Source organism: Nilaparvata lugens, chromosome 7, assembly GCF_014356525.2.
Source record: "Nilaparvata lugens isolate BPH chromosome 7, ASM1435652v1, whole genome shotgun sequence".
NCBI lineage: Eukaryota > Metazoa > Arthropoda > Insecta > Hemiptera > Delphacidae > Nilaparvata > Nilaparvata lugens.
The window spans coordinates 43,861,557-43,873,824 of NC_052510.1; the positions used below are offsets into that span (position 1 = coordinate 43,861,557).

The 12,268-nt window shown below is 31.2% G+C and overlaps 1 protein-coding gene and 1 non-coding gene across 4 annotated transcripts in view; one reads left to right on the top strand and one right to left on the bottom strand.

The window, feature by feature from the left end:
* Window positions 1-2,601: 2,601 nt before the first annotated feature.
* Window positions 2,602-12,268, bottom strand: part of LOC111048020 — a 39,465-nt gene continuing 29,798 nt past the window's right edge. Inside the window, exons 4-9 of one of the 3 annotated variants that reach the window (XM_039432835.1) lie at window positions 8,947-8,949; window positions 8,212-8,220; window positions 7,637-7,648; window positions 6,293-6,304; window positions 5,249-5,338; window positions 2,602-2,918 (exon numbers count right to left, since the gene is read on the bottom strand). In XM_039432835.1, the coding sequence (XP_039288769.1) occupies window positions 2,868-2,918; window positions 5,249-5,338; window positions 6,293-6,304; window positions 7,637-7,648; window positions 8,212-8,220; window positions 8,947-8,949 (177 nt within the window). In that variant the 3' untranslated portion in view covers window positions 2,602-2,867. The remainder of the gene's footprint in view (window positions 2,919-5,248; window positions 5,339-6,292; window positions 6,305-7,636; window positions 7,649-8,211; window positions 8,221-8,946; window positions 8,950-12,268) is intronic. The other 2 variants (XM_039432837.1, XM_039432836.1) reach the window with 2 other exon arrangements.
* Window positions 10,987-11,059, top strand: Trnar-ucg. The gene has a single exon. It is a non-coding gene; the product is annotated as a tRNA-Arg (tRNA).

The following is a 12,268-nucleotide window of genomic DNA, read 5'->3' on the forward strand; positions in this document are numbered from 1 at the left end:
ATACTAATGCTAATCCTTCAACCAATGCTGACGTTCGAAGTGGATATCACTACTGAATTAGAGAATTCTAGAAGAATTTTTCGATATTTGTAGTCTGAGGAAATAAATACTGCATGATAATGCAAATTCAACCACTTTGCACTTTGAAATATCGTCATTGTGTTGATGTCCAATTTGTTGAAAGCCTGTTGGCTTTGTTCCGTCAGATGACATCATTTTACAGCGTTCAAGCTTAATTTCATTTTCGTACTATTGACAGTGAATTTTCATATTAGAAATCTGTAATTTTTTTTTAAATGTCAATAAGATATGTTTGAAGAAATTTTGAATATGGACTGAGTCTGATTTGCATCTACAATCATATTTCCAATGAATTTCTTATTTGCTAGGCAGAAAAATAATGCTATTGGTTCTTACAGGAGGGTTCACGCATTTTCATCGTACCAATGTGTCAACACTCATAATAACTATTGTTATTATATTTTCGCCACACTGCACAGAAAGCAGCTGTTTTCCAGTCCCTACGTAGATCTGAAAGACCTTGTTTGCAGACGACGTCAGAAAAGGGTTTCTTTTCCGGTCTAGGCCAGAAAGTTGTCTCTTTCCAGCCGCTCATGAAAGTAGTTAATAAGTCATCCGCTAGATCGGGCGAGTGTCCACTTTCATCATCAGCTGAAGTTGCCATGATTTCAGTTCCAGTTTCGAATCAAACTAATTCGCTTCGCAACCAGTTTTATTCAATTATTTATTGTTGATTAGTGCATTCCGAATTTTCAAAAATGCTTGAAGATGACTGTGGTATTCCAAGTGAAATTTTAAAAGAATCTGAAATCCTGACTGCAAATCTTCTTCCACTAAAATCAAGAGATAGGTACGATAGCTTAACGAGTATTCTTTATTTTGTATTCTTTATTTATTTTGTCAGCAATACCTGTAGTGTGGCGAAAAGTATCGTTCGCACCACGGGCAAAAATGTTTTTCCAGCTCTCAGTCTTTTCTAGACCTCGGCCTACGGCCTCGGACTTGAAAACCGATCTCGAGCTGGAAAAATCTCATTTTCTGCTCTAGGTGCGAAATATACTATCGTGTCCAGCAGAGTATTGCTGCAGCTCCCTGTCTGTCTTCCTAGTTGTTGGTACATTCCGATCAAATACTAACTGTTGGCATTGGTTCAATGTAAAGCATTTATGTTTCACATGAGGAATGCTGAAGTAAAATATAGATGTAAATATGTTCATTCAAACTACACTGGAGTGGAGTATACTTTTTACTGTCTAATAGATGGATGTGAATGAGACTTGATTCTCTCAATAAAATAGGGCCCTATTACACAGTCGTATCATATGTAATTATATACCTATCAAATCATGGATATTTGACCAACTTTTATCAAAGATTTGATTCCCTATTAGACCACTACCTCCGTAAACAAAGCCGTAGAGCATTCTTGTGACGTCAGCACAGGTAGGGCTCCTACACCAATTAAAACTCGTTGATTTCAGCTGATCTATATCAGCTAGTGTTTTTATTGGCGTAGGAGCCCTACCTGTGCTGACGTCACACAAATGCACTATGGCTTTGTTTATGGGGGTAGTGATTAGACCCGTATTATCGCTTTAAGACTTCAAGTATTAGATGACTATAAAATATCAAATATCTATGATATTAACGTAAATATGATAATACATTCATAATCAAACATAACACTGTTTAATGGGGCCCTGAACAAGCTTGTTTGAAAATTCAGTAATTGTAATTGCCAAACTACTTTTATATCAGTTTTGACAAAAGCCTATGTTCAATCTCCATATTTCTCCAATATTTATAAATATAGATTGTACTAGGCCTAGCATTCAGGCCTATTGTTGTGGCTTTGACAGGTAGTGCGTACAGGCAAATCATCTGAAAACTTAAGATGATAAACTTGGCTTTGAACTCGACGAATGTACTTTTTTCAACTTTGAGCGCTCATAGAAAGTTGAAAAACGTCAAACTAAGAAAAATTATATGAATCTTATTGGAAATTTCTTCTTCATTCCATCCATGCCGTATACTTAGAATTATATTTTGACTGATAGTTTTTAGTTATTGAACATATAAAAAATATAGAAAAATCTATATACCTCGGAAACTAAGGCCGATATAAGAAAATTTTACTTGACATTTTTTGTTACAAATTCCATGGTTTCCGGCTGTTACACCTTTCGTGGAACACTATTATCAACTAATCTCAACTGAACACTATTACACGTCACAACTCATTACGGTAGTGTCACTTCAAAATTGGCATTGCTGTCTAAAGATGGTTGAGTCAGGAGAATAGAAAATAGGACGTCAGGATGGCTGCATTTCGGCTACTGCAAAACAGGATGTGAGAGCCCATGCGCAGTACTCGATCCATCTCACGCCGCTGCAATTTCAAACTTTTTCTCGTGACTCAACCAATCTCTACCAGTTGAAATGATATTACCGTGTCTGGGACACTTACTGGTAGTAAGTAGTCTGGAGGCTACTTAGATTCAATATGAAACCCAAACACATACTCTACTCCGTGTGAATCAACAAGAGACTTTTATGAGAAAATTATCATTATTGATTAAATTGATTAACAAAACATTGATTTATTCCAGGTACAATACAATATAATAGATGATTTATTACCACATCTAATTTAATTTTTGCAATTTCATCTTAATCTTGTTTGTAACATATTTTTGTTTATTTTCTCAGTTGGACTACAGTACTTAATTTACATCCAATTACATTTTATTGATTAGATTTGACACATTTACAATATTCATTACATTTAGCATATATTTTGATGTTTATGCAGTCGCTTAATTGATTTAATTACAGTTGTAATTACGTCAGTAATTGTTTTTCATCCACCAGTAAGAGTCGCCACCTTTTTGGAATCCCTGAAAAAAATTATTAGTTTTTATTATTTTATTTTATCTCATTCACCACAGTGTACAGAATCATGAAGATTAATACGGTATTATTGTGGTCAGAAAACAAGGATAATGCAACATAGTTTCGTTTTCATATAGAATTGTGAATGTTATGGAGACCCTTATTGCAGTTGAAACTTCAGTGATGCATCTTCTGAATCGGAAAATACAAGGTAAGTTCAAAAAACTATTACCTACTACAGTAAGTAAGGAAATATTCCAGTACTATAGTTACACCATCTTATGATAGGTATAAAGTACTCGAATCAATTAAATGGAAATAAATAATTGATGTTCAAGGTTCTCATTCCACAGTCATACAAATGTTCAAAAGTTGATAATCTTATAGGTAATATTTTATTAAATTTAGTCAAATATATAAGGTCATAATGTATGATCATACAGGTATTTATTGTTGTGTACTGAGGCCCCAATGTTGGCTGAAACAACTGAGAAATGCAGAATTGCTTATGATGTTCCAACCCAAGATGCATTTAATATTCAAGTAGGGCTGAATAAAGTAAAACCAGTACATTATAGTATGGTGGTAACAGTTTTATAGTTGGCTGTTTTAGTAATAGTATAGGGGCGACTATAAAAAATTGTGTTGAGGGGAACCTATATTTGCAGTTTAATTTTTTTATCAAAGTTAGCTTATTTAGTAACAAAAGAGAGGAAAATATTAGAAATAAAAAATTATTAATTCTAAATTTTTCTAATACTATATTTTCTCCCTATAAAAACATGTTTTAGTAACTCTGGTCTGCGCACAGGCATCTAGCCCATGCAGACCATTTTCATATTATTCATTGTGCTCATTTCCTTAAATATAAGTTTCTCATCGTTTTCCTTGAAACCTAAGCCACATCAAGATTTATATACTTGAATTTAAAATTTAAATCAACACTTTCATCTTATTTTAGTCACTTGAAATTTATTTTTATAAGGTATTTTAGGTCTAGGATGATGTTGTAACACAATGGTTACATTCAAAACTTCTCCCTTACTTATTATGGACACCTCTTCCCTAAAACTAAAATGAAATATTTTGAAGATTATTATGAGAAATTTTCAAGTATTTGAAAACTATAACTCAAATATTATTACAGTCCTGCTGAATTCATATTATAGATGGTTTAGTTACTAGAAAAAGCAGTTTCCATAAGGCCGCTGCAATCTCAAGCTTTTTCTCGTGACAACCATTTATATACCAATATTCATACTTACCAAATTCATATAGGCTACAGGTGGCTCAAAAGTAAAACGTAAAGTTATCTATGAGCTGTATGGTAGGAGTGACTCTTATAGGCTACTCTGTTAGTTAATATTGTTAGTTAACTCATTTGATGATCAAGTTATTTGCCAAAGACATCTATTACAAGTGTTTTCATTATTACAAGTATATTTGAAAACATGCAAATCGTTTTGGATCAATATTTTTTTTTGCAAAACAGATAGTTTAACGTGATTTACACAAAACTCAAAAAGTCGAATTTTTAAATGAAGGGATTCTACAGTGACATTCTTTTTCTGTCAGCATTGGTTGGATAGTTATACTATTTTTATAAGGAAAGCTAAAAGTTAGAAGAGAATCTTCTGAAGTTTCTGAAAAGAATTTTCGAACCTTTACTCCTTGAAGGATTGTTGCTTTATGACCTGTAATTTTTCTGCTCAATGGAGGAAAATAGAGCTTCAGATTTGATATAAGATGACCCTATTATAAGGAAAGCTCTCAAGTTTTGAGATTTAGACTTTAGTTGGAAGCTCTTTCATCTTCTTCCATATTCATATTTATTTTCAAATGTTCATTTATTTTTTCATTTCAGATTTAGATTTCATTATAATTCCTCTATTTTTTGATCTGGGTTAATTTTATCAACTATAATTATCATTCTCTCAAATAGAAGGTAAGCTCTTACAGGCATCAAAAATATTTATAAATATGAACTATTGTATGCACAATATTAATATTTTCAATATATATTTTTAATTAGATACCGGTATTGCATAATATTGATTGAATAATTTACTTTGACACTTTAAAATGGCATGATTGCCGATACATGTAGAGTATTTAGAAAAAACAAATTGCACTAGTTTATTAATTTTTGAGCTCTATATATATGAAGTAACCCTAAAAAATGAATCATTTTTAAACTTATAATCAATTTTTCTAATTTGCTTTTGGAATGATATTACTTGTTGTAATGATAGTCTCTTCTGAAGCAATGTGAATGTTTCAAGTTATGAAAAATATTCTTTTATTGAAAAATAGTTAATATTATTAATTTACTTACTGGTTTGTTATTAAAATGTGTTCTCCTTTGCTTCAGATTGTTTGAGTCGAGCCACGTATTGTATCCAACAAACTTTTTGCCCAAATTGAACTGAAAATAAGAAAAAAAGAGTTTAGGTTTAGAGGATTAGATTTGAATTTACGTGGATACGTTATTTTTTTTTTTTTTAATTCTATCATTAAACTCAGTTTTCAGACGATTTTTTATGCAGTTGAAATTTTATTATCCATCTAAAAATCTTTCATTAATATTATTGTCCAATGTAGTATTATACTAGCTTCATCATTTTAGTTACATATTAATGACATAGTTTGTTGGATTTCTAAAACATTTTTCTTGATCCATTACGATTTGCAAATTGAACTCATACTTGGCTTCACGATGTTTATCTGATCTAAATGTCTGGCAGTCTGCAGAACTTGCAATTCGGAATTACACATTTTTAATTTAGTATGAAACTATTAAGCGCCAGACTCAGACTGACAAGAGAGATGCAAGAACTTCGACAATACTATTTTCAAGAGTTTATTGCTTGATACGGTAGTTACACTACCTATAAAGACAAGACAAGTAATACAATCATTAGTTTTAAAACTAGTCACTCTAGAGAGTTTTGAAGAAGTGAACTGCTATTTATATTTATTGCATTTTGAGAAGCTCAAAAGACCTGACCCTTTTTTTGGAGTAACTTAATTTTCTTTAACTTACTTTCTTATACTACAATGTAGTTTCCAATGATACCGTAGTTCGAATGTTAATTAACATATTAAGCCTTTTCATCGTTCCAAAACGATTCCTATCCAATGAAATAATTCAGTCTAAAATTTGGTAGCATCTACGTCAATATATAAATTTTATATTCTCTGTAATATATAAATTAAATATTCTCTGTGGAGAATAATTCATATTACCCTCTTGCCCTTACAGTAAGTTATTCAGTACCAATTATGAAATCATAAATGAAGATATTTAGATCATAAATAAAATAATTAATAATAATATAATTATTAATAAAATAATTACAGTATATTAATGTATACTTACAGCTCCACAGTTCTGTTTTGTAGCATGTAAAAGAAAAAATAACAATTTACATTTTCATTTATTTTGTTTAAGCTGAGAAATCATCACTTATAGCTTCAATCACTGAGGAAAGAATAATTACTATTCTTTTTTTCTGTGATTTTAATGCTACAGGCTCATTCTATATGCTTTGTTGAAAATACATGAACTTCATAAATAGAATGATATGAACTTTTTAATGATATGAAAGCTTTTTAAACTTTTTATCAGTTCTATACTTCTTAGTCCAGTCAAATGGTCGTTTTTCAGGAAACAGCCCCGAAAGAATTTTTCGAAAGTGAAATGCTCACCTGGATTAGGAACAAGGTGCGCGTTAAAAACAATTTCAATCGACCTTTGTGAGTTTAAAGAAAATACTTATAGTCCAGTCAAATGGTCGTTTTTCAGGAAACAGCCCCGAAAGAATTTTTCTCGACGGTTCTATATGTATTTTGGGGCGCTGAATTCGAATCTGAAATTTGCTGACACGCCAGAGGGCGTGTCACCCCCAAAACCCCCAAAAAACCCCAAAATTTCGGACTTTTTTCAATTTTCCCATTTTATCTCGTAAACCTTGAGTTTCTCAAGAAAAATCATTCTTGGCAAAATTAAAGAAAATAAAATTTCAAATAAATTGAGTGGTCGCGCTGGATTCGAATTAACATTCGAATTCCTCTTTTAGTGTATTTTAGCCCTTATTTAAATACACAGAAAAATGGCCAATTTCTATATTCAAAACTGTGTATCTCAGAAAAACTATTTATAGAAATTGGCCATTTTTCTGTGTATTTAAATAGGGGCTAAAATACACTAAAAGAGGAATTTTTTATTTTTTCATCAAATTTCAGTTATGATACATGATTTTTAACCGCCTTGACGAGCTGAGAAGAATGAGCTGTAGTACGAGGAGATCTGATCACTCTTGAGAAACTCAAGGTTTACGAAATAAAATGGGAAAATTGAAAAAAGTCCGAAATTTTGGGGGTTTTGGGGGTGAAGCCGCCTTCTGGCGTGTCAGCAAATTTCAGATTCGAATTCAGCGCCCCAGAATACATATAGAACCGTCGAGAGAAATTCTTTCGGGGCTGTTTCCTGAAAAACGACCATTTCACTGGACTATCTGGAATTATATGATAACTTTTAATACTTTCTTTGTTAATGATTAAATAACCTTGATCAGAAACATTATTTTTTATATCACTAAGAAGTCTAATTTGAATCAATGTCAAGTTTACAGTTGAAATAATAATTTAATTTTCGAGTTGAAATAAAAAACTAATAAATAAATTACAATATTATATTATTATTATGTTATTATATTCTTACCCTGCTATCCAACTGGTTCGCAATGAAAGAAAAATGAAAAATTATTGTCAGTAAAATTCATCAAGTTTGGACAAATTATACAGAATAATAAGAATGAACAAATTCTTTATTATCAAATTATTTTCAATCACACTATTCGAAGAGTAATTCTCAGTTAGTTTAATAATTGGGTTATTTTCATCTCTTGAATATGCCAAACTTCCCAATAAGTGTGATGAGTTCAATTTAAAAATTTGATTCAATCAATGTTGGAAACAAATTACCAAACCAAAGATTAAAACTTAATGTTAATGAGAAAATAATTTCTCATAAGTAATAGAATAAAACTGAAATTCACAATATCAAACAGATGAGATCCTATTACAACTTCAATTTTTCATCCATTCTCAATTGAAAGATGAAACACCTTATTACTTACTGGCTGATTCAATCTTGAAAAGAATTTTTATTTAATACTTATGAAAATTCCTGTTTGAAGCTCAATTGTTGTGATTTGTATGGATAAATGGAAGAAATTTCAGATGATATAAAATTGGTATAAGTAAATTGCTAAATAAACTTTAATTGGTACTTACTTGACACATCTAGGTAGGATTGCATAAACAGAAAAAATATAATTAGAAAAAATAACAAAGAATGTAATTTTTGAACAAGAAATATCAGCATTAGAGAGAAAAGCATAACAGTTTAGCCTACATAGAGAACGAGTATTCTAGGAATATTATTAAAATTAGCAATATTATTCGTTCAAAATATCAATGCACTTGGCAATTTATAGAATACGGTACATTAGTAAATACATTTTGATATTTTTCTTATAACTTAAATAGTGTAAAAATGAATAAAACAATAGATGGTTGTCTTTGATGGAGCCATCTCTGATTAATATAAGAGTATTATTATTATTAACACTCTTCATACTTATTATAAAGATTAATTTAAATTATAAGTTTGATAGATGGAGTATTTCTGTTTGAAAAGTATGATTAAAACAATAGATGGTTGTCTTTGAGCCATCTCTGATTAATATAAGAGTATTATTATTATTAACACTCTTCATCTTTATTATAAAAATTAATTTATATTATAAGTTTGATAGATGGAGTATTTCTGTTTGAAAAGTATGATTAATTATATCACCAATGCTCAATATATGATTACTTACCAACTGCAATAGACATCATTGTTAGCAAGAAAAGAAACAAGATATGTATATCATATGCATTACAACCATGGATTACTCAATAACTTGAAATAAAAATATCAGTTGAAATGTGAGTTGCAAAGAAATATTGAACTAAATTATATACCAACTCCAATAATTTTTGTGAGATATGTTAGAATATTGATAAAAATAGATGAGAGTTAGATCCCGTTCGGTAGTTCATCTTTGAATGTCAAGTTTATACTTGTTTATGCTCCGCAAGGGTCTAATAAAAAACTTGACAAACTGGAAACTTGACCTACTGAAATCTTGAAGAATTTAAAATAGACCTATAACCATCCTCGGTAAATTAAGAATCAATATGCAAAATCTCAAGATAATCAGCCCAGTAGCTCAGACGTGATTATGCTTCATTCGTTAATTTTCTATTCCTTACCACTTGTATAAGCAAATTCTTTCCATTATTATATTATTGATAAATAAGGTTGAAAAACTAAAATAACATCAGACACATGAATCTTTTCACTATTTCAATTAAAATAATTTCTTTTGATGTATATGGCCTATATTCTTCTTTCTCATTATCATTGCAGATTGCCTTTTGAATAATATTTTCTGTCCTTGTACAATATTAGTTTTAGTTTCCTATAATTTGGTTACACCTAGCCTTCAAACTTTTAAGTTATTACATTAAGTCATTATTATATTCATTCTATTCATTTTTTCTCCATGATATTGTTAACACTCTGCATTTGAAATAATAAATCTTTAGTTATTTTATTTTCCTTTTTTAAAATTCGTTTCTCACTTTGTTTCAGACCAATACTGTTCATGGACAATGAAAGTGGTAAGTCTTATTTTGTTCCCTATAACAGTCTTAATTTATAGAATTGGAGTTTGACCTAACATCCCTCTCACATTCTCTGGACTTGATTGATCTTTTGAAAGAGTAACGGCCTCAAGCATACTTCTGGCTCCTGGATCCTATCTGATCGCTGAATTTGTTGTGGTGAGGATACTTTTCACCTCCAAGATGGATGTTTCGATTAAATTCTACGCTTATTTTCGAACAGTGAGTGAGTAATCAGAGAGAGAGAGAGAGAGAGAGAGAGAGAGAGAGAGAGAGAGAGAGAGAGAGAGAGAGAGAGAGTGAGTGAGTGTCAGAGAGAGAGAGAGAGAGAGATAATCATAATTTTGTGGAGAGAGAAAATTGGTCCCACTTCTACCTGATCACTTTCAGCGTTTAAGGAACCAAGGATCAGATCTATTCTCTATTCTCAAGGCCTCTATACCGATGAATTAAAAATCTCATTACAGTAATTAGGTGTAGCCATAGCCATCTCTAATACAGGTATTAGAGGTGGCTATGGTGTATCATGATCTATTGTATCATGATTTTACTTTATATATCCTAAAAAATATATTTATTATTAATAAATTATCTATTTAGCCGATCTATTATTATTATTATTAAGCCATTACTTTTCTGCATAAGATGAGATCATACCTCACAGATCATTGAGGTAACATAAATGTTACTTGATTTATCCTAAAAAGATAATAATTTTGAGATTTATTAAATTATTGGAAGGTGATTGAAGATTAGCCTATTGGAATATAAAAAAGATACTGAGATAAAAAAATGAAGATTTGATTCCTCACTAGTCCTGCAAGTTGGAGTATGAAATACATTTTATAAAAGATTAGCAGGTAACCCGTGCTCAGCAAGGGTCGAATTAAAAGCTTGAAAAACTGAGCCTATAAGCCAATTCTTTCCTTTATTAGAGGTATATTATAGATGACCTATCACAGTATACCTTTTGGTTTATTGGTATACCTAGGCCTATTAGTCAAATACCTTTAACCAAATATTTTACCATTCAATGGAGCCCTAATTAAGGTATGTAGAAGTAGGTACCTATTTCTGTACCGGTACGTAAATCCAATGATTGGAATAGAATTAAAAACTTATACAGAGAAAATATTGACCACTGTATTGAAAGAGTGTGTGATCTTTCTTCATTATCAGTTCAATTTTTCGTGGATTAACATAAGATCACAACTTCTGATTCGTAGCGAATTGGTTTACAAAATTATTGCAGCAATCTATGGGAATTTTAATATTATATTGAATCTGAAAAAAGGCCCCACCTTCAAGTGGCACATTTTCAGTGACTGCTAGGGTGACCGTGTGGCCTAACGGATAAGGCGTCGGACTTCGGATCCGAAGATTGCAGGTTCGAATCCTGTCACGGTCGGCTATTTTTGCTGTATTTTTCACCGAATTTACAGGGTCTCTCAGTCGCCACGAATTCTGCAGTGATCTAACAAGATTTTATGTCTTTTATCTTGACTGGATACAATTTTGGGGGACCTGAATGATTAGATTATTCATTATCAGTTAATTAATGTTAAAGCTCTTGATTTTCTTATCTAGCAGAGAATGTGTCGCTCAGGTCAATGAATCCCCATTTTCTAAAGCGAATCTTAACTTTCAGATTAGACATTATGTATACATGAAATAATCGTCTCAATTGTCTGTTACAAAATAGAATTTATTATTAAAATAATGCTTAACATAATGTGAAATTGGGAATAAAGTTGTCAGGTCATTCAGACCCATATGAATCATCTCGGTTGAAATGGAGATAGATCAAGTCGTTGAAACCCGGAATGAAACATATTATATTAAAAGAGACCATGCCTACATATAATCGTAGATTAGCGTTAAAAGTAGATGGTGCAAATATAAAACAGATACTCGGTTTAAACGGAGAAATGTCAGATGTTCGTTTAAACCCCGTATGAAACACATTATGATTAATGCAAACATGTCTACAAGTGAACGTGGTTTAGTGTTAAACTTAAGTCCCTAAGCCTACTCCATGTCTTATGAGTTTACACGGTCAAATATTTAGTCGAAGATTTTTGACCAAATATTTAACCGTGTGAGGAGAGCCCCTGAAGAACCATATTGTTCAAGGAGTTGAAAAAAATGTGAAAAAATGAAAGCATTTATCATGCAGAAAATGAAATTGGAGGAAGTAATTTGTATTCACAGTGAGCAACTGAATGTTGCGAGGAGAATACACACTCGTCTTCAATATCAAATATCAGTCCACTAAAACACTCTGTTCTGTTTTGTCACCTTTATATTTCCATTATAAGTGTGAATAAAATACGCAATGACATAATATAATAATAGTTCTGAATTTGTAAATTTCCTGAGAAATATAGCTCTCCTTTACTCTCAGATACTACTCGGAAAATACCAAATATCTCATTACTACTTGAATAGGTTGATTACTTTTGTTTTTGACTGTAAAGCTGGATATTCATTCACACATATCAGTATCAGTGCCCTTGTCCGGTTCAGTTGAATTATTATTTCGATGAGTTGTAATAGGAATATCCACACTCAGCGGTGACGACCGGGTGAGAATAATCCCATTAGAACTCATGAGAAT